The sequence below is a fragment of the Mus pahari genome, chromosome 19, assembly GCF_900095145.1.
Source record: "Mus pahari chromosome 19, PAHARI_EIJ_v1.1, whole genome shotgun sequence".
NCBI lineage: Eukaryota > Metazoa > Chordata > Mammalia > Rodentia > Muridae > Mus > Mus pahari.
In genome coordinates, this window is record NC_034608.1 from 31,258,594 (window position 1) to 31,284,917 (window position 26,324).

General features: G+C 49.7%; 1 protein-coding gene across 8 annotated transcripts in view; it reads left to right on the forward strand.

Moving 5' to 3' along the window:
* Positions 1-26,324, forward strand: part of Atp11a (ATPase phospholipid transporting 11A) — a 111,532-nt gene that overhangs the window by 45,661 nt on the left and 39,547 nt on the right. For all 8 annotated transcript variants that reach the window (XR_002381207.1, XR_003842558.1, XM_021218663.1 and 5 more), the window contains exons 2-12: positions 3,316-3,438; positions 8,851-8,940; positions 9,636-9,716; positions 13,255-13,362; positions 17,029-17,157; positions 19,234-19,337; positions 19,619-19,669; positions 22,259-22,323; positions 22,888-22,969; positions 23,906-24,056; positions 24,911-25,108. Coding sequence is in view for 6 of the 8 variants with exons in the window: in XM_021218663.1 (XP_021074322.1) it covers positions 3,316-3,438; positions 8,851-8,940; positions 9,636-9,716; positions 13,255-13,362; positions 17,029-17,157; positions 19,234-19,337; positions 19,619-19,669; positions 22,259-22,323; positions 22,888-22,969; positions 23,906-24,056; positions 24,911-25,108 (1,182 nt within the window). In the remaining 2 variants the exon portion in view is untranslated. The remainder of the gene's footprint in view (positions 1-3,315; positions 3,439-8,850; positions 8,941-9,635; positions 9,717-13,254; positions 13,363-17,028; positions 17,158-19,233; positions 19,338-19,618; positions 19,670-22,258; positions 22,324-22,887; positions 22,970-23,905; positions 24,057-24,910; positions 25,109-26,324) is intronic.

The following is a 26,324-nucleotide window of genomic DNA, read 5'->3' on the forward strand; positions in this document are numbered from 1 at the left end:
CTTGAGTGATGCCCCTCAGGTGATGCTGGGAATTCTTGAGTGATGCCCCTCAGGTGATGCTGGGAATTCTTGAGGAGGCCAGAGGAAGAGAGTGGGAAGTGCTGCTTCAGCTCGAACTGCAGGCCGAGGGTGGATGGGAAGTCAGCTTTCTGTTTTCCAGCCTCCTCAAGCAAAGCAAGTTGTAGGAACTCATTGAGACATTGACTAGATGTGGATTTTAGGGCTCCACTTGCATCTTTGTTTGAGCAGGGGGAGCTGTTCAGTCTGATGGAAACCCAGTCTCCAGTCTTCACGAGGCCCACTAGAAGGAACTTCGCGTGGTCTGTGTGGAGACTCAGATGTGGATGAGCTTCCCCTGAAGGGCTCAACGCCTGCCCAGACCATGGAGCTCTCTAGGAGAGCCGACCGAGCATGGTGGTCACCCTCTGCAGCCTGTCGTTGGTCTTTGATGTGACTGCGTGATAAAGATGTGTGGTCCATCCACAGTTATCAGGGAAGCATACTGCAGCTCAGGTGGGAGGAGGACCCCAGGGACTGCAAGGGATGGAGTGTGGGCTGGGTCCAGCTGAAGCTGCAGAGTTCCATCAAGAGGAGGGACACAGGAACATGATGATGGGATGTAACTGAGACTGCTAAGGGAGGTGACAAGTTGTACTTATGTGTTTTTAAAAACCCCTTCCAATTTCTTTGAATGGTGGCAAGATGATGTCTTCCTGTTAGAGTGGCCTTGTCTTAGGTGTATTCTGGAACACTCCCTGTCCTCCTTGTGTGAGCTACACCAGTAGGGTCCTCTCTGTGCTTCACATGAGTCACATGATTAAGGTTAGGCCACTGACAGTGGGCGTCTACCCCTTAGGCATGTTAGGTCTTGCATGTTTCCATAGCCTTCTGCCTCTTCATCCCCTGCCCACAGTGAAGAGGTGCCAATGACAAATGACTGTTTGGAAAATCTGTATTTTAATTTTTTTCCTTAAAAATTAATCTGGTACCAATATATCAAAGATGCTAACCTGGATCGTTATTTCCACACTCCAGAGTTCAGTGTTTGAGTTGTTTTATAGTGTCTCTTACACAATCTTGACTGGAGGTGCAGACTGCCGTTAGGACCTGTGCTGGTGGACAGGTCTTGGCAGGACCCCATCCCATTACCTCTGCTGTACTGGGCAAAGGCAGTTAAGGCTGACCAGTGAGCTCGCTTGGTTCCCTCAGTGAGTGGATGAGGGCAGTCTGTGGCTCCCAGCTCTTCCTTGCTGGGCTGGGCCCCTGAAGTGCTCCCTGGCCTCTGTGGGCTCAGGCACTGTATCCACAGCTACCAGCTCCTCTTCCAGGGCCTCTGCCTGCTTCACAGTGATCTGTGCCAGTGTCTTCCTTCCACCTTGTCCCCTCCCTGCCAACCTATTAGTCCCACACACACAACCCCCCCCCCCCATCTGCACATGAGGGAGCCTGGATCCGTTTCTCCATGGAAGTGCTGTCTGCCTCACTTGCCTCAGATTTATTGATCTGTTCTTTTTAGTACTTTATCAATTAGTCATGTGAACAGGGTCCTGTGGCTGGTCTAGACTTGAGTTATTGCTAATAAGTATCTATTTGTTCTGGTGGGGCCCAACCCCAACAGCAGTATTGTACCCTCAAGGCACAGGACTGATAACAGTCTTGCTGTGATCTGAGCCTCTGGTGGTCCGCCCAACTTGTCATCGGTCAGAGACAAGTGCTTATGGGTTTTATTTTTAAAAGCTCAGGCAGTCAAGTGATTCCTAGGAGCATCTCCGACTCCTGGCCTTGGTCAGGAAGAGCAGGAATTAATATTAACTGCCTGTGTTAGCACACTGAGAACAGAGCCTGGCCTTCAGAGTCTTGGCCCGTGCTTCCCTGCGGTTAACCCTTTCCTGAAGAGCTCCCTACAGCTCAGCTGAGCCTTCCCCAGCCACTAAGCCTGGCGCATCTGTCTCAGCTGCACGCACAGCCAGGTCTGGGAACGAGGCCTTTTTAGGAAGTGCATGATCTGAGAGCCTCAAAGCAGCATCCCGAGGGGCTGTGTGTGTGGCCTCCTCTTCAGGGCTCCTCTTCCACACACTTGCAGGGGTTTTCCACCCAAGCCTTCTCTCCTCCTGAGGGTGGACAGAAGGGTGCTAGCTCCCCTCTAAGTGATGCCCCTGAGGCCTGCTGTGACTTCAGCCTTCAGCCTCTCAGCGGGGACTCATGGCTGCTCCTGAAGCTTAGTGCACAGGTTTCTGGGAGTTTCCCCAAGCGCTAGAAGGTATTTGTGTGTCTTCTCTTTCCCATGTGTGTATAGCACTTATGTCAGAGCATGTCTGTGAGCAGGGATATGTGGCCCTTACCAAGACTGCTCACCATCCCCTACCCTCAGCCTTCCCAGGAAACTAAAGGCTGTGCATGAAATCATCTCTTACTGGGAGGGGCTGCTGGGCCTTTGTTCTGACTAAGACAGTGTCTGCTGGGCACCTACTGTGCCTTAGAGGACTCAGGGCACTGGGCATGGTGTAGTCGGGATGAGGGAATGCTTTCGCGGCTCACTGTGGGATGGGACCAGTCACTGCTCTGGGAGTAGTCATGCTGCATCTGGCCCAGGGCTGGAAGGTGGCTCCTGTGGCAGTGGTACTCACTCTGCCTGGCTCCTGGGGATGTGGCTGCAGTTTGAGCTGTTTATTCAGACGGCTGCACAGACAAAGCTGGTGCTGCAGAGTGTATGCCATGCATGCGTCTTGTAGCATAGCACACTGGGGAACAAGTGGGAATGACTTCATGGCCCCAGCAAGCAGGCGCCTGAGCAGAGGGACTGGTCGTGCTGAAGGACTAGGGAGAACAGAGAGCCAGGAAGGAAGTGTAGCGGGGCAGATGCACAGGTGCTGGCGTTGAACTCACCCAGGAGGGGAGTGCCTTCCAGGCCTTCCTGTCTTCTGGGCCCAGCACCTGACCGTATATTTTGTGTCCCTTTCTACAATTTGAAATGCACAATCCTCCTGCCTCATGCTCTTTCTGCCAGCACCCAGAGATCTTTGGGCCTCCCTCTGAGCACAGATGGCCTCTCACTGTGTCAGTGTCTGCCTGGGGAATTTGCTACAGAACTGGAGCCCCTTCTCACCCTTAGGACTAAGCCAGTCATGTGTCTGGCCATGGTAGGGAACTTGGGAGCCCCTGATGTGACCCCCAGCAGAGTGCACTTGGGCACAGAGCAGGATGGGACTGGGACCTCCATATCAGCAGGCAGTCTCTGTCTCAACCTGACGGGGTGTGGGGAAGGTCAGCACTTCAGGCTTCAGGCGCATGCTGACTGTGCTCTTCTATCCACAGTGTGCAGGGGAAGAGAACTGGGTGGACAGTCGGACCATCTACGTGGGACACAAGGAGCCCCCTCCGGGTGCAGAGGCCTACATTCCACAGAGATACCCCGACAATAGAATCGTCTCCTCCAAGGTACCCTCACTATCTGCTCTGAGCTGCTGCCTGAGAAAGGCTGCCACTGGGGACAGCCCCTTCCGAGCAGCATTGGCGTCCCTGTGCAGCTGCCCCTAGGGTGCCTCTGCTCCCCCAGCTGTGATGCTTGGCACTGCTGTCCCGGGCCAGGCAGTACCTCTCCACTCACAGGGGTATCAGGTGTGCTTCACAGGGCCTTCCCCTACTCACTCCTCTTGGGCCTCACCTCACTGCTGCCCTTTACCTGTCTGTTGCCTGGCTGTGGGTCTGGCAACAGGGCCTGTCAGCAGGATGTGGAGATGGAGTCCGTACTTAGAGAGATGTGGGAATGTCTGAAGGGTGGGAATGAAGATCCATGGCTTTCTAGAACAGACAGACCTGAAACACATGTGTTTGTATTCCATGTGTATGTATGCTATGTGTGAATTGCACATGTGGCATGTATATGCTGTGTTTGCTGTGGGGCAGGTGCAGGTGCTGATGTGTAAGTCCAACCCAGCCATTCAGAGGGCTAGACTTGTGTGGTGGGTCTGTTTAGAAATATTAGGCTCTCAAGGAGGTCTCTGTCATTTACATCTGGGTGTTTTGTCATACAGAGCTCTCTGGAGGAGCCACGTATGTCACGGAACCCTGCATTGTTGAGAAGAATTTATGACCCAAAAGCTTAGCTTCTCAAGGTCTTTTTTTTTTTTTAAATGGTTTTAAAGCTGTATTGTAGAAAGGCAGAGAAAAAGAGAGAAGGTAGAAAGAGAGGCCAGCCATGGATCAGAGTTAAAATATTTACAATAGCTTTTATCCAGAAGCATAGCATAGGCAGGCAAAATACTCATAAGTAAAGCCCACCACATGAGTGTCCCCTGAGGTGACACAGTGCTTGGTAGTGAAGAGATGGGCAGAGAGCACCTCTCCCAGGCCCTGTGCTCACAGGCTGCACTGACCCTCCTTCAGCTCTCTGTGCATGTGTGCGTGTGCAGGAACATGCATGCTCATGCTGTGCATGGTTGTGTATGTATGCTCATGCTTTGTGTTCCCATATCTGTGTCCATGTGTGTATGTGTGTGCATGCTCTGTCTGCTGATGCTGTTTGTGCTTGTGGAGTGTGTGTGTGTGTGTGTGTGTGTGTGTGTGTGTAGGTTCTATCCAGACTGTACAGGATGCCTGTGAAGAGCAGAGCAACCTGACTGAACTCTGAGAGGCTGAAGGCTTTTACAGCTGATAGAAGCCACAGCCATGCTTGGAGAGATACAGCCTCACCCTCTCTCCTTTGCTTTTAGCCTTTTGGGGCCTGTTGTCCACAGTGACTCTCAGGCTTTTTCTTGTCTGTGTCCCTGGGGAACATGAACCACCACAGCCTCCTTGATTTCTGGAAAGGATATCCACAGGGAGGGTGTGTGGGAATTGTAGGTCCCAGGGGTATTCAGAAGCAGTTAGTCCCAGGGAGGCTCCTTCATACCAGGAAGCTTTTGGGCAGAACCAACAGAGTTAAGTCAACACTCTGGGCAGAGTGTGGGCAGAGGGAGGCCTGGCCGGGAATCGGCAGAGCTGCTTGTGCACCTTTCCTCTCAGTGCCTTGGCTCAGTGACAAGAAACCAGTGATGTTTCAGGGAGGAGATAAACATAACCTGGCCCCTGTACCACTCAACCGTAGGAGGGAACGGTAGGCTCTTGGTCAAGAAGCAACGGCCCAGGACCTCGACTGACGGTGGGCTATTATCATTGGGAACTTATCATTGATTTTGCTCAAATAACACATCACATGCATGGAAAAGTGCTAATTTGTTCAACAGGCATACCAAGGTTTTGTAGAATATGTCTATAGTAGTATAGAATGTGTCTGTGTATCCAAGGACGTTTTGTTTCTATCTTAGACATGCCAAAGAATGCCTCAGAGCGTAGCAGTTTGATTAAGCCAGGGATCTGTGGCAGTGTTTGGTCTGTGAAGAATCTCAGGGACATTAAGTTGCAATAAGCCCTAACCTGTTTGGCAGGTTTTCATTACTAGTGGTCAGTGTTTGGCCAGAGTTCCCATTTTATCCGTGGGTTCCCTGTCTTATGGAAGAAGAAAGATGAAAATGGCTGCCTGTATGGTTCTGCCTGGCCTCTGGCCTCTGGCTTCACAGCAGTCCCCTGTTGCTGTGTCTGTTCTGGCGAGATTCTGCTCTCAGGAGCAGTGACTTCCTGCCCACTGCCTTGGGCAGAATGGTCCTAGGGCTTGAACTTCACGGGGATCCTTGCTTTGCCTTAAGGGGGGGGGTCCCAAAGTAAATACTGGCTCTGTCTGCATTGCCTGCTCCTGCCTCACACCCCATATGCTCAGAAAAGCGACTTCCATAGTTACCACGTCATTTCAACACTGAGCAACCTCTGAGGCTACAACTTATGCATGAAGGAACTAAAGTCTAGTGGCAGGAACGGGTCAGTTCCTGCCACAGAAGGTAAGTGCCCTGAAGCCAATCTGTTCCCTGAGCATGGAGGCCAGGGGCCCTTGTCCCCATGACTCCTCCCCAGTCACAAAGGACAGCGATGCTGTGACTCCACTTGATTAAAGACCAGTGGCTTATCCTAGTGTTTCTGTGGGATAGTCTACCTGTGGGCTAGATCCCATTTTAAGTGACGAATGGCAGAAGCTTTGGGACCTTCATCTCATTTCCTGGCTGCTGGCAAGCAGAAGAGTGCCCAGTTCTTCTCAGTGTGTCCCATTGACTTGTGACAACATGTAGAATAGGTGGGACTTCTGTGATCTGTCCCCCATGCCAGCAACAAAACCAGAGATTGGCTTACCTAGGGGAGGAGGAGGCTATATGAACAGGAAACTCACATGCCAGTGGGGCACCCCCTGCTCAGTATGAACAAAGGACAGGGAACACCATCAGGTCAGTGTGAACACAGAAAGGCCAGCAGGCACCTTCTGTCCTGTGTGAACAGAGAGGCCAGTGGTCACCCTCAGGTCAGTGTGAACACAGAGAGTCCGGCAGGCATACTCTGCTCAGGATAATGGGCAGCCCAGCTGGTCCTGACCCAAAGTTTCATGAGTATGAAGCAGAGCTTGTTCGCTGTCTCTTGAGGTTCAGTATGCATCAAGACATCTTCATGGGAGGGAGATGCTATGTCCTCGTTTTTCCCAGCCCTCTCACGGGTGAAGCAGCCACGTTGTTCTTCCCCTTGGTCATTGATAACAGTTTTCCAGGCTGGGATACTTGCTCTGCTGATATGAGAATGGAAATAGAACTTGATACCTGCGTGTGGGTGGCAGTGAGATGTGTGTGCTGGCCACATGTCTTCACAGATAGCGAGATTTTTACAGATCAGCAAAGACAGAAGATGTGTGACTGACCTGCACTGTCACTGTGCCAGTACAGTCTCTTATAATGAACAGTTCTGTGTGTGAGAGAGAGCATGTAGGGGGGGCACATGTGTTCAGGCAAATGAGCACATCCGTGTTTATGCAACGCCATAGATTAGGGATGGGTGTCTTCAGTCACTCTCTGTGGGTTTTTGTTGTTGTTGTTGTTTTGGTTTTTTTGATTTTGCTTTTGGTTGTTGGTGGTGCAGGTTTTGTTGCTGTTGTTATTGTTGTTGTTGATTCAGAGGCTTTCCCTGAATGTGGAGCTTATTAATTGATTAGATTGGCTGGCCAGCAAGCCACAGGGAGCTCCCCGTCTCCACTTTCTCTATGGGGTTGTTATTCAGTGCTGGGATTCTGAACTCTGGTCCTCACACACGCATGGCAAGCATTTTGTTTGACTGGACCATTTCTCCAGCCCCTTGTTTTATCTGCTACAGTGGTGTCACCTACTTGTGGACATTTAAATTACTGTCTTCCTGTTACATTCGGTCAACAGTAATAACTATTAACAATGTGTGGGCCACAGGGTGATTCTCAGCCACGGCAGGGTAGGTCTTCTCAGTAGTAGGGCTGCAGAGCAGTCCTCAGTCTCTGGGACAGGTCAGGTGACTGTCACCTGTAAATATTTCAACAGAGGAAATACTGGATATTAATTAGGAACTTTCCACCAATGTGACTTTGTTGCTAAGTAATATTTTTTTTATTTTTTGTTTTGTTTTTTGACAAGGTCCCTTTATGTAGCCCCGACTGTCCTAGAACTTAGTATGTAAACCAGGCAGTTCTTGAACTTAGAGAGTTCTGCCTGCCTCTGCCTCTAGGGTGATGGGATCGTGTGTGTGTGTGTGTGTGTGTGTGTGTGTGTGTGTGTGTGTGTGTGTGTTTAGAAAATTGTGCATGTGTGAGTGCAAGTACCCATTGCAGGCCAAAGAAAATGTCAAATCCTTTAGAGCTGCAGGTACAACCAGTTGTGAGGCACTGGGTGTAGGGTGCTAGAAATATTTTGACTAACTACTGTGCAAGTAATGAATTTTGGCTGGGTACAGAGAGAAATAAGGTTGACTTCATAGAATAGGGCCTTAAAATAATTCCATTTGACAGTGGCATTGTATAAAAAAAAAAAAAACAAAAAAACAGAAGGTTCAAAAACCAAGAGATGGCCACCCCAGAACTGTGAGGCAGAGAGCTCAAGAGTCTCCCACTAGAGTCGTCTTGTGTCTTTAGCGCCCCCTTTAGGAAGCTAAAGGAAGGTATGGATGGAAGAACTGCATGGTGTACCAGAGTGAAGAGAGAGGTAGAACGGCAGCCACCATCATAGCCTGCTTTAGCCGGGGCTCTGAGCTGTCTAAGCCTTCCCAGTATGTTTCCACAGACAAGAACACTAACACTGGAGTCACAGGGAAAACTGCACATCTGCTGTAAGAGAAATGAGCAGAGGGGAGACAGCCCTGCTGATGTGCGGGAAGATGCTTTTGCAAGATGGTCCGCATGGTTGCCCCGGTCCCCACCAGTGACCCTGAGGGTCTCCTCATACTTGTGAATGTTGTGAAAAGGCAAATGAGCTTGGACAGCAGCACAGAGTAGCTGCTGTTCTCAGGAGATGCTGAGGAGTCCGTTTGGAGAATATGTAGCCTGGGAACCACCCTCTTTTCTTACCCTGTAAATCCAGCAAAGGTCCCTTGCATGTAGCCACAGACAGATGCAGCACCCTACAGTGTGGACACCATGCCCTGCCGTCAGGGAAGCAACCCTGAGGCAGCTCAGACTCAGTTCCTTCTGGTGCATCTCAGTTGTACCTGATAACAAAGCAGAGATGAGAAGATACAGCCCCTGACGTAACGCTCTGTACCTGCAGAAACTGCCTGAGTGCTTTGCCCTCTGCCTTGACTCACTGGGCCGGGCAGTCTGGGCATGACTACCTTGGAGGGCACAGTCTGTCTTAGCAGCTTCTCTTAGGCGGTGTCAGTAGTTAAGCTCCGGTGAGTTTGTATCCACACTTGCACTCCCTCCTGCCTGTGCGCAGGAGGACACCTCACACAGTGGCCCATTCTTGCTTTTGTTTCCTACAGTACACATTCTGGAACTTCATACCCAAGAACTTATTTGAACAGTTCAGAAGAATAGCCAACTTTTATTTCCTCATCATCTTCCTGGTACAGGTAAGGACCGTCCTGGCTTTCTGTCTTAGCAAATGCCATTTGATTCTAAGTAGGTGACACACAGTCACTGACATCAAGGACTTGGCACCCTAAGTGCTGCCATTCATTCTTGTGTTCTCGAGACTTAGCTCACCTGAGGACCTCAGGTCCTTATGTGTACGTGAACCTTGCTGTGGCCACTTCTCAGCCTCCCGAGGAGACAGGGCAAGAGCTCCAGCCACACCTGGCATCTCCCCTTACTCCTTTCTGACACCCAGAGAAAATGCAAAGCAGTTGTACATCCAGAGAGGCAGGGATACAGCAAGGGTGTGGGCAGATGCAGCCTGTAGAATAAACTTCCTGAACAGCAGTACAACATTTTTCTAAATTATTCTAAGTATGGCTATACATGACTTAAAACCTCCTACCATGAAATCTGTCAGAACTAACTCACATGTGGCACCTGTAGAATGGACTATATGAGGCGATGTGTTCCGTGTCAGACTTGTGCCCTGCCCATACACTGACATGGATTCCCCTTAGGGAGCCTCCCTCAGCATCGTCGTCACTAGGACAGGGTGACGACCCTTCTGTGCTTGTCTTTGGGCAGGGAGGAACCCGGCAGGGTGTTGATGTAGGAAGAAGCTGGGTTGGGAAAAGGCTGGGCTGGGCCAGCTCACCATCAGGGTGACACCAGGGCTCTCTTCTCACCACAGTTGATCATCGACACACCCACAAGTCCAGTGACAAGCGGGCTCCCACTCTTCTTCGTCATCACAGTCACGGCCATCAAGCAGGTAGGACTTGATTACTTACTTGTGGGTTCTTGTGGTGATTGACGGCTTCCATAGTGAGCTTGGTGTCAGGTGGGTGACAGGGTGACTGCAGATGTGCAGTGCCATCCTTGGACCTCACAAGTGTGCCATCAATGTGACTCAGTGTGAGGATGTCAGTCAGTCTCCATCATCCACCAGTGCAGGATCCAGTCACTCCTTTCCTAGCTGTGGAGTGGGGTTTGCCCTCCCCCCTTTCCGTAGTCTGTGCTTTGGAAGTAATCACTAAGTGCAGTCTAACAGTTAAGGAGTGCAGACATAGGCTTCATCTCCTTCATAACCAAGTGTGTAAATTATCTCCAGTTCTTATACAAGGGTGATTTGCCTGATGCCTTTCTACCTTTATTCAGTGGTTTACCAATATCAGCATGGATTTACAAATGTTTATTTTAAACTTTGGGCTAGAATCCAATAATGTTTAACTTGTTCTTTGCTTAAGTTCATTCAGTTGGATTCTGTGTTCCTTTAGCATGCATGCCTTCGCACTGGGGTATTTATTTACTATTTTGTGGGGGGTATAGGATTCCCTTCTCACTCTCTGAGCTAACATTAGCCATGAGGCAGCACAGCAAAGACTGTGACATTATTTAAGTGCCTTGAAATGTACCCTGTTGTTTCTCAGAAGTTTTATCATTTTAGTTATTAATTTAGGTAACAATTTATTATAATTTTAACTATGATACAACATATAAGCTAAATTGTATGTGTTTATTCTGCATGTAGATATTCAGTGACAGTTAATGAAAGGCCATCTTTTCCCCATTTGAGAGTTTATGTCTATGAGAATTTTGTTCAGCTGATACTCCCATCACTAGGTTCTTTTATGCACTGACTTCATTACTGTAGGTCTGTAGTACAGTTTTGAAGTTAAATGTATAAGTGGGACAACTATTGCTATTTTGGACCTTTGACCCTTTGCATTTTCACATAAATTTTAGGATTAAATGTTAAGTTTTTAAAAATATTTGTACATTTTAAACTAAATTAATTTTTTATTTAAAAAAAAAAAAAAAGAGCTCACAGCCAGGAAGGCAGGTGGCCCTGTTACCCCAGGGGCCGCCTACATTCTGAGTGGGTGGTCTAGTTTGTTTCCGCTAATTTATAGGGAAAACAGCAGAGCAGTGGCTCCCAGCCTTCCTAGTGCTGCGACTCTAATATAGCTCCTCATGCTGTGGTGACCCAACCGTAACATTGTTTCCATTGCTACTTCATGACTGTAGTTTTGCTATTGTTGTGAATGTAATGTAAATATCAGTTTTCAGTGGTCTTATGTGACCCCTGTGAAAGGCTGTTCAGTCCCCAAAGGGGTTGTAACCCACAAGCTGAGAACCACTGCCATAGAGTGGCTTAGCTTCAGATGGAAACAAGTTAGAATTAGTCTGTCACTGGTTTGGTGCCTTTGAATTGGAGGAGAAAGTAGGTCTCTGCATTCTGAGCCGGCCAGAGCGGCTGGATCCAGTGGACTGTCTGTCCATCCTCCCAGGCTCTGCTTTACCTCCCCCTAGAGTGTGCTTCTGCCCAGGCTCGGCCTGCTGACCGTTGTGAGGTTAAGGGAGAGTCTTCTTGGTCTCAGAAAAGTGGCCAGGGAGTGTCTCTGGGAAAGCTGTCTCAGGGACATGCTGTCCTTTCTGACTGATCTCGTTCAGGTAGCATAATGCTTGAAAGGCTTGTCCACATTCTAGCATGTCAGAGCTTCGCTTCATGTCATAAATGAGACACTCGGGGTCTGTGTGCACACCTGATCAGTTTATCCCACAGTCTGTATGGCCACTGTCCATTCCAACCCTGGTGACGCACACTGCTCAGAGCATTGGTGTGACACAGGTTTGCTTTGTTCCTGACTCTTTATATATTTATTTATTTTGATTTTTTTCCTTCCCTTTCTCCCTATGTACTTATTTTTAATTAACCAATAATAATTGTATATATTGTATCAGGAGATAAATGAAGATTGATGGATGTGGATCCTTAGCTCTTGGGGTGTGTCTACAGGGAAAATTGCTCTAAGTTTCTGAGGAGCCGACCAGACGTCTGCCTGTCCAAATCAACCCTTCCTGCCTGGAGTCCACAGACTCCGCCCCGTGCTGTCAGCCTGTCACAGCTGTCTCAGCGTGGGCCTGGTGGCCAGAAAGGCTGGGGATCTCTCCATAAACTTGAAGCCATTTGTAAATCTTTATAGACCTATTTCACATTGGTTACATCCTTCTATAGAGCACTGGATCGCGTAACTTTGCTTTTCAGTATTTAGAATTCATTTTTTCATTTGAGATGTCTAGATAATTTGCAGAATGTCAACTTCTAAGTAAATTCTTTCCCAAGAAGAGGCAGTGTAGCCACCCAACAGCAGGTGCTTCAGGTGGCTGACTTTGGAATTTACTTTACAATCTGACAGGTGTGTGTGTGTGTGTGTGTGTGTGTGTGTGTTGTTTAAAAGACCTTTGGCACCTGGTTCTTGCCATAAGCTAGTAAGGATTTGTTGTTGATGATGATGATAATATTATTACTTATTTTTGGAATCTTAAACAGTATAAAACTGAGGAATGTTTAAAAGTTATTTAATGGTAGGCTGGGCATAATGAGACATACCTTGCATCCTAGCACTGGGGAAACAGAGTAAGAGGACCTCTGTGAGTTCAAGGCCTACTTAGTCTCAATAGTGAGTTCTAGACCAGGCTCAAGCATGTAATGATACTGTTTCAATTGTTTTCTGTGGCTGTGTTTAAACACCATGACCAAAAGCAAATCGGGGAGGAAAGGGTCTGTCGAAGCCGTGGAGGAGGGCTGCTTACTGGCTTTACTTGTCCCCGGTTGCTCAGCCTGCTTCCTTATGTAGCTCGGGACCACCCTCCCAGGGTGGTACCTCCCACCGTGAGATGGACCTTCCACATCAGTTATTAGCCAAGAAAATACTCACAGGCTTGCCTATGGGCCAGTCTTGTGGAAGAAATTTCTTGATGACTCTAGCTTATGTTAAGTTGCCCCACTCCAAAACAAAACTAAACAAAACCCAAACCAACCAACCAACCGGGGAGAGATCTTATCTAAAATAATAATTTTTAAAACAGAGGAAGAAGCTAATTGCTGATGGTTTTCTCTGTGTTTCTCCCTTGGCAGTCATCTGGAGATGCAGGTTGGAAACAATGCGCCTTTGTTCTCAGAGCCCCTGCGGGTGGGCCAGAGCGGTTGGCAGATGCTGTCTGTACCTGGGGACTGCTGAGCCACTGTGGAGACTGTGTCACCACAGAATCCTGAAGCCTGGCTTGACTTCTGACTGACTTGTTCCTTGTGAAGGAATTTTTCTCAAGCATAGGTCTTGGGTTTATAGAGAAGTTTTAATTACAAAGATTATAAATTTCAGCTATAATTGCAGAAGCATAAGGTAGCCTAAACGCTGGTGTGAGAATGAATGCCTTCTCAGGGTCAGGGAGCCGTGAGAGCCCCCAAGGCTGGACCATGCTCGCAGTGATGGCTTTAAACACCTTCTCTCTGACTCTGCTTCTAGGGCTATGAAGACTGGCTTCGCCACAAGGCCGACAATGCCATGAACCAGTGTCCTGTGCACTTCATCCAGCATGGCAAGCTAGTCCGCAAGCAGAGTCGGAAGCTGAGGGTGAGCCTGCACATCTGCCTGCTTACCAATATGTTTTTACAGAATCATTTTAAAGGAACTTTTCAAAGCAGGTTTGCCATTAATGCACCGGTTGTTGGGTATCCACACTGTCCTGTCTTGATTTCGTTGGAAGTTTGAATGATGTAAGTTGTTGGAGTGGCTTGCCTTTCTGCCTGTACTGACCATTGAAGGCACTTAGAGAGTGTGTATGACAGAGTGCAGCTGTTAAAGCTTGTCTCCGGTCACATCCCAGCCATCACCTTGGTCATCACCTGGCTGTAAACTTGCACTCAATCTCTTCCTGTCACTGTCCCTCCTGATACCCATCCCCTGCCTGAGCCTCACTGGACTCCACCTCCCTCCCTCCTTCCCTCCCTCCCTCCCAGGCAGCTCTGTTACCTGTCCTGACCACTTCGATAGCAGTCTTTCCCATTCAGCAAGTATGACCATCCCTGGTACAGGATGAATCTTCCATACCCCAGGCTGACATAAGCCAGCTGTTCAGTTTGAGTTCAGAGGGTGTCTTAGGCTGTGGCCACACGCCTAGCCACATACAGTAGGGCAGCATGCCCTTCTAAGGACCACAGACATGTACACATGTTTGCTGGCCTCATTGCACTTACTAATCTACTGATGCATGGCTGTATGCATGTTCATTTTAAGCATGTTTGATATTTGTATGTATAAATGCTATTTCATGTGTCACTGCTTCCAAGAGACCTTTTTCTTCTGGGACAGGAGCTTGGAATGTTTTCCTAGAGTCAGGATTCAGAAGGCTCAGGCTCGGGGCTGTGGGCTGAGCTTAGGGCAGGCTGCCTAGCACCATACCCACAACACCATACTCGCAGCCTAGCCTGAGTGCAGTCTCTGTAATGATGGGCTCTCTGCTGCAGAGTCTTCTGTACTTGTAGATAGACGTGGCTCTGTTTTTAAAAGCAGACGTAAATGGTGTCTATTGCAGGAAAGTGCTTCTACAGTGTAGTAGCCCCTGAGGAGAATCATTTGCTCCATATCTGCTATCCAGAGTGTAGAAGCAGATAGCAGTAAACTGGTTCCCTGGGACCAGCAGAGGAGGACCAACCTGTTCCTGTGGTCTCTACTCCAGCCGCTAAACCATGATGCTCTTTTCTTAGAAGGTGCAGGAGGCTCTTTAGTCCTGTTCTCTGTGTCCCGCTTATCTTTTATTTTGGATCACGTGATGTAAGCAGTAGAGGAGACCTTCTTTGTGCTTACCTGTCTGTCCCTGGGATTTGGTCACTCCAAGAAGGGTGTGTCCTCTTGGGCAGAGACTCTTCACCCAGGCCAGGCCCCTGGTCTCGTCTGCTTCTGCATGGTGGACACCTGCAGTTCCTTCTTATTGCCCCTGAGCAGAACCCTTGGTGTGTGTTCCGAGTGCAACCACTCAAACATCTAAGGACACGTGGCTGCTTCCAGCCTCTGCCGCAAAACTGCTGGGAACTTTTGTGTGCAGGACTTTGTATGAAGTTCGATTTTATTTCTTTTGATCTAAAACTCAACTGCTGGCTGAAATGTGAAGCCCTTTCTGGCTCAGGAGAGACCACTCAACACCTTCCAGAACGGCTGCCTATCCTACTTTGCTACCAGCCTGTGGGCACCCATCTCAGGGACCCACCAGCCTGTGGGCACCCATCTCGGGGACCCACCAGCCTGCGGGCGCCCATCTCGGGGACCCACCAGCCTGTGGGCGCCCACCTCGGGACCCACCAGCCTGTGGGCGCCCATCTCGGGGACCCACCAGCCTGTGGGCACCCACCTCGGGACCCACCAGCCTGCGGGCACCCATCTCGGGGACCCACCAGCCTGCGGGCGCCCACCTCGGGACCCACCAGTCTGCGGGCACCCACCTCGGGACCCACCAGCCTGCGGGCTCCCACCTGGGGGACCCACCAGCCTGCGGGCACCCACGTGATTGTTTGTCCTTTAGCTGCTCTGTCATCCTGGTGATTAGGTTTATGTCTCCTGGGCCCGTGTGCTGCTGCTCATTTCCTATCTGGAATCCTTTTATGTGAAGCAACAATTCCATGGCTTACTATTTTCCATGTGTTAGATGAGGCTCATTTTGCTATCGGGTTTTGAGAGTTTGTGTCTTTTTAGAGTATTTAGTTCAGTGCTAACCGTGTGTCTATCACTCTCTTCACAAGGCTTTCCAGAAGCAAGAATTTATAAGGAGGAAGTCCCCACTGCTCAATTTATATAAAGGAGGAAGTCCCCACTGCTCCGTTTGCCTTTAGGATCCCAGTTTTGATGTGGTTAGATACTCTTTAAATGTACTCTTCTCTCATGCACTCCATCCTGGCCACAGTTTCCCCTCTCTGCTCTCCTCCCAGCTCCTCCCCACACAACCTCCCCTCTCCCCCAGATCCTCTCCTCTGCCCTTCAGAAAAGGGCATCCCTCCCACACACATCAACCATGCATGGCATAGTGATTAAATACTCTTTGCCCAGCCCTGGAGTCCAAAAGTTTGCTACTTGTCTACTTTCTAATGCAATGTAATGTTTTCATGTAAGCCCTCTGAGTTGCTGTTGCTGTTGCTGTAAGGTCTGAAGTTCAGTCAGAGCTCCGTTCTTAGATATCTTGCTTTCCTCCTGCATGGGGCTTCTCTTCCTCCTTGGTGACGTGTGCTCGGGCATGTGCGTATGTGAGGGTGTTTATATGTGTGTGTCTATATATTCACGTGTGAGTGTTCATGCGTGCATGTGTTCACGTGTGTTCATGCGTGTGCATGTGTATGCTATAAGACACACTACACTGGCTCAGCTCTCCTCGATTGGGATGGCTGGATTGACTGCAGTTGGCTCCATCACAGTGCTTCTGTATTCTGGAACCCATCCTTCCCCATCAGTTATAGTCAGCCACTGTGTTTCTCAGATCCCTTGTTATGATGGGACATGGGTTTCACTAAACTAAGGTCTCCATTTGGGAAGAGTGACTCTGGTCTTAGACCCTTAGAAATCACTGTGAGCATGCCCGTGTCATCTGTCACTCCCATTTATGAGTTGATGGGCTTGGGATGCTCTGATTTTATACAGGTCTGTCAAAGCAGCAGGGAGGGCCTACAGCCACTACAGCCACCCTGTCTGTTGTAGTCTTCATGACTGGGAGGGCTCCCCAGCTGTCCTAGAAATGCTTACACTGCTGAAGAAATAATGGAAGACATAAAACAAGGTGACTGATTTAGCTAATGGTCACATAAAACCTGCAGTTGAGCCATCTGACTTGGTGACTACCAGGGCAGCTCAGTGATGGGCCACTGAGAACTCTCAGAGTGAGCTTGGGAAACCCCTTTCTGATTGGGGACACACACACACACCTGCCTCCCTAAGGCCTACTTCACTCTGAAGCCTTTTAACCAGCATGAGCCCATACTTCTTGCTCTGAGTTAGCGATGATCTCGTTAGCGAGTTGTCTGTGTTCTCACTGCCACATGCTCTCTGCTGGTCACCCTGCAGCTGCTCTGCTCTGCGGTGGCCCCAGGGGCCCAGGGAAGCCGAAAGCCTCCACCTGGGCCTTTGTCAGAATCTGTACCTGTGTCCTAAGGCACTGTGGCACTGTACAGGGTACAGTAGGGGAGAGCATTCCAGCCCAGGCTATGCTGTCACACAGAGGTGGCCTCTCGGTAACTGCACTGTCCCCATGTCTTGCAGGTTGGGGACATTGTCATGGTGAAGGAAGATGAGACCTTTCCCTGTGACCTGATATTTCTCTCCAGCAACCGGGCAGATGGGACATGCCATGTCACTACAGCCAGCTTAGACGGAGAGTCGAGCCATAAAGTAATGTGCCTGGATTTGGGGTGCAGCTCAGGGTCTCGGCCAGACTGACATCCTGGGTACAGACTGAGCATGTCTGTACTCTCAGAGCTCACTCCAGGGTCATCCCAGGGTCCTCCCTTCTGGCCCTTTCCTTTCCTTTTGTTCTCTCCCATTTTCCCCTCTTTTCTTTACTCCCTCAGTGAAGTGAGCAGACACACTGCCATTACCCAGTCTTAAGCAGATTATTAGAATAACAATGTTTTCACCTTCTTAGAAAAATGCATGTCTTTTCTAGTCTAGTGATAATCTTGTTAGAGAGTTGTCTGTGCAGGCAGAGCTCTACAGGTCATGTCTGTTACTTCAGTGTCTTGTTAAATTATCATAAGGCATTTTATGGAATCATAATTGTTTGAACTCCATATGGAATTCTACAATACATTTAAAAAGTATGACAATTAGGTGAGCAAAAACTATATAGTACTGTTAGTTTACAGTGTTGCTTTTTTAACTTAAAAATCTGGAAGCAGAAACTTCTGTGAGACTGTGAAAGCTGGCAAACTGGTGCTCTGGCAGCGCCTTGGTGTCAGCCTCTGAGAACCTAGAACATTACGAGTGATTCCTGCAGGTGCAGGCAGCCATGCTGTAAGATGGGACACTTTGTCATGTGATTAGCAAAGGATGTGTCATCTCTGGGAGTCATCCTTGGCACTGTTGTGTACAGACCGCGGGGGGCTTCATATTTTCTAGGTAGAGCATCCCAGGAGATCCGCATCCTTCTATAGGCATCCTTTTGGGGAGAGGTTCTTAGTGATTTGAATTGTTGTACCGGGACAGGGATCCCGGCCTTGCCTGTAAGCCACTCTCTTGTGGACATGTCTGAGGGCAGGACTCCATTCCAGGGAGCCTATGACTGCTCAGACAGAATGGCCTAGTGTGTGGATAGATCTGAAACCCAGGGGCTTAGTTCTGTTCTGGGAGTGCACTGCGGCAGCAGCTGAGAGCCTGGGAAGCCTGCTGCAGGCTGCACTTCCATGCATTTGCACAATGCACCTGGCCGGTCCCTGGCATCATTCTGTACATTTGGTTTGGCTCTGGGGCTGGAGTTACATGGAACCTTTCCTCGAAAGGACAGATTGTGGGAAGGCTTCTACTGACCTCAGGGAGGCTTATGCCGGTCACATGACCTCAGCCTGGCCTTTTGCCCTTTTGGGACTTTTTACATCTCTGAAAGGCTGTCAAATCCCTGATTAGAAACCTCCCCCAGGTTCTCAGTGCACAGCAAGAGCTTGAATGACACAAACAGTGATGTAACCACCTGTACACTGGAGCCACGTGGTGCTATACATCCCAACATTCACTATTAGAGCTGAAAGCAGAGAACAAAGGGGCACCCTTCTTCCTGACCAGACCATGGTACATGTCTGTGTCCCTGTGTCCTCCTCCCTAGATAAAGGAGATACATCCCCATGCTTATCTGTGAGTGGTCCTGCAGGTGCTAGCGAGGCTGCATGGCCCTAGACAGCAAGACATTCCAGCTGGTATCTGTCTAGAAGTGCAGTTCTTGGGCCTCCTGCTCAGACTTGCTACCCTGAGATCCAAAGGGTGACCTAACAGTAGTGGCTCAGCAGCCTCCTGGGGATTTGGATGCACTTAGTTCAGAGTTGATGGACCTTGTGGTTTAAACAGTTGAACAGCCTCGGAGAGCAGTGACAGGAGGACATTTGGTGACAGAGTTTGGGAAACGAGACCAATTGATGCTTCTAGTGTCTCCTAGGAGCTATAGTACTTTGACTGAAAGAAGAGGAGCACTTGAGTGACTGACAGCTCTTTCCAGGGCAGGGGCACCAAATATCAGGGTTAAAGAAGTAGCAGGCTTGCCCTTTGTCCTGCTAGTTTTAAGATGAGGGTGCGGAGTGAGCATGGAGAGTCAGAGTTCCCGTCACCCACCAGTGGAGCAATAGCCCAGTCTCATCTTTCCCTGACGCTTTGCATCCAGACCCACAGTAGGACTCACAGGATGTGCATGAAAATAAAACTCTGAGTGGGCTCAGGTGCCTTGAGGTTCAGGGTGTGACTCGTGTTTTCTCTCCTCTGCAGACTCACTACGCAGTGCAGGATACCAAGGGCTTCCACACAGAGGCAGATGTTGACAGCTTGCACGCCACAATCGAGTGTGAACAGCCACAGCCTGACCTCTACAAGTAAGCCAAGCACACTGCCCAGGGAAGGCCAGGCGCGCTGCCGGGAGGGCCACTCTGTGTCTGTAGACAGCACCGTGCAGACTGTAGCTTCTCGGTGCAGAAGGAAGCATCACTCGTCTTTATGTCTGTGAGATGTCATGTAAGCCAGGGGAGAAGCAGCACAGGAAGTAAGGAGAAAGTAGGAAGAGCGGGATGGCTAAGTCACCACCAGTCCTGCCGAAGAGTGGGAGGAGCTAGCTGTGGTGCTGACTGAGTAATGAAGCAAGCTCTTCTGTTGACAGGTTTGTGGGGCGCATCAATGTTTACAACGACATGAACGACCCTGTGGTGAGGTGAGTCTTCTTGGGCGTCCAGGCCTTTATCCTCTTGGTTGTTACAACAGAAGTTGGCAGTTGATGGGTCCTGCCATGCTAATGGTGTAGAAGGTGGGGCCCTGCCTCATGAGCACATTCCACTCTCCCACACTCACTCTGGGGTTTGTCTGCACGTGTTGGTGTAACTTGGATCCCGGAACCTCACACATGACACTGCCAGTGTGGAGCCTCTCCAGCTGCCCCAGGTCAGAAGCCTGCAGCATGACTTCTACATGAGGGAAGGGCCCAGACCAACTGTGAGCAGCACCCTCACAGGCTGTGAAGTCAGAAGTTTCGGATACAAAGGCCTGTCTGACAGCAGATTAGCCTGCCCGTGGCCATTATGGGTTGAGATGCTCAGGCCTGACTAGGATGAGGGGACCTGGCTACCTGCAAGGAGGCACTGTATGCTGGTTGGCCTCCTGTTCCATCATCCGTGCCTCAGTGCCTGCAGTCAGGATATGCAACATCAGAGAGAGAGCAAGCCATTGGGTACTGAGGAGCCCGAGAGGCAACTGGGGATTGGCCCGGGAAAGGGTCTCACATGCCCCATCTGCACCCCACATGCTGCCCTGCTGCCCAGGGGAGAGCTCTGTACCTCAGCTGTGCTCCATGAGGAAGTGTTTGGGTTCATTGCTTAGGAACTTGGTCCTGAAGTTGACCTTTGCTTGCAGTTTAAGCAGCTCCAAATGACACACCCTGCTATCATTCTATACTAAAAGGAAACGTTTGCCCAGAAAGCAGAGGCAGATTTCTTATGGGATAAGTACCTTGGAATAAATAGTCACTAGAGTATTTCTATCTGGCCTGTCTCTCATGGGACTGAGTAAGGCACTGCTTTAAGGGAACAGTCTGTGCACTTCTTAGCTTGCATCTTTAATGGTTGGTTGGTTTGTTACTTTTGTGAGCCCTTATCTTGCTGTTAGCTAGAGGCCTTGAACACCCCAGCCTCCAGCCTCCACCTCCCGAGTGCTGGATCGCAGTCTGGGCCAGCATTCCAGGTCTTCTCCTGCTTTTGTGGTAAGCATCCACAGGCAGGTTAGCAGGATACTAGCGTGTAGGAGGGGTGGAGGCGTGGCTTTTGTTTTCAGAGAAGAATTCCTTATTGCTTTGGAGACTAGAGTGTGGAGAACTGATTTATTTTGGATGAAAGAGCAAGTGAAGGGTTTTCTCACTGCCGTTGATGAATCCAAGGAAGCCAGTACTGTGTACGGTGAACTTCACACTGATACAAAGCTGGGGACCATGGTCCTAATGCTCTGTATATTTTGATACTAGCTTTAGCTTAGCCTTTTAACATCAAAGTTGTCCAGCTTGTCATTTGGATTTTTAAGATGTTTATAAATATTTGGAGTAACACAAACAGGAAGCAGATGTTTGATTTTCTCAGTTTCCCATCCAGATTCCCAGTCCACTCACTTATATTTCTTCTTCCATCTGTCCACACTAGAAGTAAAGTATTTTGTCAAGTTATTTTTAGAGCTCTCAGAGACCCATTTAAGGTGAGGCCATTTGTTTTCATTAACACTTGTGACATGAATTATTGTCAGCGAGTTGCTAACAGAAGCTGACAGCCATGTAACACAGGCGGCAGAGCAGTGTTGTGCGTGGCTGTCAGACCGCAAGGGCTGCCCTTACTTGCTAACTGGGTAGATGAGGTGCCTGAGCTCTCGCAGGCTCCCCGCTGGCCTCCTGTAGGGTGCAGCCTGAACTGCGCAGGCCAAGCACACTGGCCCCACTAAGTGTATAATACCATGTACATTTGTATGTCCCCCAAAACGGATGAGTCAGCACACAGATTAAAGGCAGACCTGTTCAACACTGGGGACCATTGGGATGCGAGCAGTACTAGAATCTACACGTTTAGTTCACTCCTTTAAATTTTCCTTCACTGTTCAGAGAGAAGGCTTACAGCCAGCCACTATCTGCAAATAATCTCTGCATGCTGAATTTCCATTACTGGGGCCTGGACTCCCAGCCTCCCTTCTCACTCAAAAATGTGCTTACACCAAGTCAGAGTCTCCATGCCTGAGGGTGGGTGAGAAACAACTGAAGGATGAGCGGAGCTCAGATTAGCCTTTTCAGACCATTCTGAGGTCCCCAGCCCAGCCACCTCTCACTGTGTTGGGAGAGATTGTTGGCCCTGCCTTCAGGTCTCTTTTGCAGCAGATCTCAGTGACATTTCTGATGTCCCCTGGTGTGACAGGTGGCACAGATAGGAGAGCTCTGTGGCCTCTGGTAGGGTGTCACTGAAACATTCAAGCTCCTGGTTATGTGAGAGTGAGTTGAAGATGGCCTACTTCCTTGAGGCCGCTCCAATGTCACTGTGACACTTCAGTCCCTGAGAGTGACAGGCCAGGAGAACAGAGGGCTGATTGAGCCCAGCAGATGACATCTCCACCTCAGAGAAGCCCAGTGCTTATGTAGATGGACTGTGCGCATCTTCCCTGTGAGCAGTGCACACGTACACAGCTTCCTCTTGGGAAGACTGGACAGCTTTCCGCTCTTGCACACTCCCCACCCTCCACCCCACTGTATCTCACCGCTTCTGGTCTCCTTGTTTTCCAGGCCTTTGGGATCAGAAAACCTGCTTCTCAGAGGAGCTACACTCAAAAACACAGAGAAGATCTTTGGTAAATATTTTAATTTGTAAACCACTGGCAATCATTTCTAAACTCCAGGACACACTAAGCAAGCTAAACTCTTTCGAAACTCCCTGAGAGGCCATTAAGTGCCTTAAAGTACTGCGGATGTGGATTTGGTGCAGGGGCAACTTTTGCTAAGAGATAAATGTTGTTGTGTAACCAGAGCCCACAGAGCCATTCAGTGAAGGCTACGGCTTGTTAAGGACCTTAATGCATGACTCGGCATGAAGCTGTGTCCGTGATTGTGTCCACGGAGCACTGGAATGCAGGCACATCACTGTTAGCTCCTCCCATTGGCAGTGCTGCTTCCTGTTTGGATGTACTGGAATAACTTTTAAGACACACATTGTGCCCTGCTGTCAGATTACCCAATGTATTGACATTTGTACTATAAAAGAATATAGAGAATATAAAGTGCAGATTAGATCCTATGCAAGCAACGTCCTAGTGTGAAGAATTAAGCCAGCTCGGGAAACTCCCTTGCTGGTTAAGTTAGAAGCGCGGCCGGCCGGTCCCTGTGGGCAGACATCTCACAGACTCCTCCCCTTCCAGGTGTGGCCATCTACACAGGCATGGAGACCAAGATGGCCCTGAACTATCAGTCCAAGTCCCAAAAGAGATCTGCTGTGGAAAAGTAAGGCACCTCCCCTGCTGCTGCCTCCCAGCCATCGCTGGCCCCTGTGGATAGAGTAGTATTCTCTGGGCCTGCAGTGTCCTTGGGGGCCACTCCTCCAGGGACTGTGGCCACTGACCCCAATGCCCACACTCTGGAGACTTGCTTTCTTTCCTGCTGGTAAGATGAATAGCCATCCCCCCTCCCTGCTACCTCCTAGAGTGCTGCCTCTGCTGCCTGTAAGTCCATCCCAGTGTTCCAGTTCCCGGGGTCAGTCACAGATGCCCATGCCCCCACTAATCTCCCTGGTCCAGACAAGCCTCAGAATGGGGGTACTATTCAGCCCCTTTAACGGGGGGGGGGGGGACTTGATGGGATTTTACTGAGGTCACAGTGAGCAGAGTGAACATTTTCCTACAGACGATGGAGTCCTGAGCTGTCAGGATGGTGACTAGACTTGGTTGTGTCATCTCTGCCCCTTGTCAGAGTTGTCCTGTTTGAGGACAGAGAGTGAAGCAGCAGGAGCTAGTTAGTTACCATGTGTGGGATGCTGTCTCTGGGCCTGTCTGCACCGTGTGACCTGGGAAACAGGACCTCTCCCCAAATCTACCTCACCTTGATTCAGCCCCAGGCATTTCCAGCCCCAGACCTTTCTCTGGGTATTCCCTCCTCTCACTCCACAGTGATGATCACTAAGTTCTAAGTTTCTTTGGTGGTGCCTGATGGTCAGCGACGCTGGCTCTGGCTCTGTTCCTGTTCTGGAAGCAGGGGAGTGCCCATGGTTCAGAGTGGCTCTGGTGTCCTGAGCATGGGCAGTGGCAGCTGCGAATGAGCTGGAGTCTTGTCTCACTGGGTCAGACTGGACACTGCCTACTAGGGCATTGCTGGGTTCCCTGTGCTGTTCGTTGTGGTGAGGAAGGACCGAGCGGCCTCTGAAGGCTGGGCTCTCTTGTCCAGGTCAATGAACACATTCCTGATCGTGTACCTCTGCATCCTGGTGAGCAAAGCCCTGATCAACACGGTGCTGAAGTACGTGTGGCAGAGTGAGCCCTTCCGAGATGAACCATGGTACAATGAGAAGACCGAATCCGAGCGCCAGAGGAATTTGGTATGGAGGCACGTCCCTTGTGTAAGGAAGCGACCCTTAGGTGAACTTGCTTCTGGCAGGCTGGAGCCTTGCCAGAGCTTAGGACAGGGCCCTCACTGGCGCCAGGTGTGGGAAGGTGTGAACTGCCTGCTTCCTTGGGTACTAGAATGTGCAAGTCTGGAAAATAGTCCTTTCACAGGAAACTGATGAGGGCCGAAAGCATTTTGATGTTTCCACAACTCAGCACGGCACCATTGAGCTAAGCACTGTTTTTTGTGATGACTGGATAAGCAGAAGGCCCTGACCTCAGAGCAGGGCAGTGTGCAGCAAGGGGTACTGAGGGGCTGTGGGCAAGGGTAGCCTGTGTGCAAGCCGCTCCCTGATAACTTCAAAGATATGACTAAGCTAAGCTTAGATAAGACTAAGCTCTACAGAAGAGCAGTTCTGAGCTGAGTGTGGCAGTGCAGGCCTGTAATCACAGAGCAAGGATGAACGGGGTGCGGCGGGGGGCTTCAAAATCACTGTATAGGCAGCTCCCATCTCTTCATGAGCTTGGGGATTGTTACTTACAGAGGGATATCATGAATATCAAAAGTGACCATTGGTTCCTGCTTAGCATGGCCTCTCCTCACCCCCCGATGGTGTATAGTATGAGCTCCTGTCCCAGTCCCTCCCTGAAGACACCAGCCATTCAGTTCCACTCTTGGCCTTAACCAGACATGGTGGGCAAGGAGCTACAAGTTTCCAAGTAGGCCTTTGTCTTTGAGTTGGGAATGCTTGTCTTTGCTTATCTGGCTGGGGTAACGGATGAGCTCTCTGAGGTTTTCTGTCCTTGCTTGGTGACCTACAACTGCTTATGTAGCCAATGCTCTCAGTTCCTCAGGGCCTTCACTGACTTCCTAGCCTTCATGGTCCTCTTCAATTACATCATCCCCGTATCCATGTACGTCACCGTGGAGATGCAGAAGTTCCTTGGCTCCTACTTCATCACCTGGGATGAAGACATGTTTGATGAGGAAATGGGGGAAGGGCCTCTGGTCAACACATCTGATCTAAATGAGGAGTTGGGACAGGTCAGTGTCTCCTGGAGGCTGCATGAATTCTTAGCCCTGCATCAATCCGCTGTGGCCTCCTGGTCTGGGTTCCCTTTGGTGACTGGTAGTTCATCCAGGCCATGCATTCACCGTGTAGATGTGCTGCAGTGGGTGACGGTCAGGAGCAGGAGCAGCAGTGGAAATGCATTGATAATTTACTCTTTTCCCTGAGTCTATCTTTTAAGTTGAGCTACATAACAGTCAGTGTGGCTTTATACAACTTTACAATGTGAAGAACTGACAGCATTAGCTGATTAGAGTAACTGAATTCTTACTTATTCTGGGCCCTGCAGTTGAATTAGGGTGGTGCCCAGCGAGGCCACCTCCCCACCACTTGCTCTCAGGCATTGATTTCTTTTACATATGACATTTCCAAGTAGAGGAGCAAACAGAAACGCTAAGGCAGTGTTCTGGGGTGGGCTGCTATGGAGTCAATGGATGCACAGTCTGCAGAACCATGGCTCCACTAGCTCAGGATTGGGATGCTGTGGTCCATAGAGTAAATAATAGCAGAGACCTGCCTGTCCCAACTGGTGCAGAATGAGATGGCAGATGGGTGGCTACGGTCACACCACCTGGGACAGCCATCCAGAGACCTAACCTGTGAGGACAGAGCTGATGCCTATAGCTGATGTCCTGTGTTCTGTATGAAGCCACAGGGTCCCACAGAGTAAGACAGGGCTGATATGCACCCACATCTGCTGACCATAGGCCTCAGAATGACTGCATGGAAAAGAATACCCCAGTAAGGCTCGTTCCTTCCCTAACCCAGCCTCAAAGGGAGCCTCTGACCTTTCCCCAGCCGTGTGTCATGGGAAGAAGCATTTGGCAAATGACGGTTGGTTGATTAAATAAATAATTCATGTTAAACTGGACACTGCAGTCTGCCCTATGGTTGCCTGGCAATACCATGTCTACAGTCTGTAGACTGACAGGCACAGGTCCCCGTGTGCTGTGGGGAAAGCATTTGTTACTGAAGAGGATACATACTGTCAAGGCTCCAACTTTCTGACACATTCCTCTGGAGTATGCTATGTGCCACCTCCTGGGGGATGCATCATGTGCTCTGTTTGAGAAGTGCTTTGTAAGAGGAATGTCAGGGAATGCTCTGGGGCAGGATGTCTCTCCCAATCTCACAGAATTTGACTCTGTCCTGTCCTGAGCAAGGCAGGCTGCAGCCTGGGTTCAGTAAACT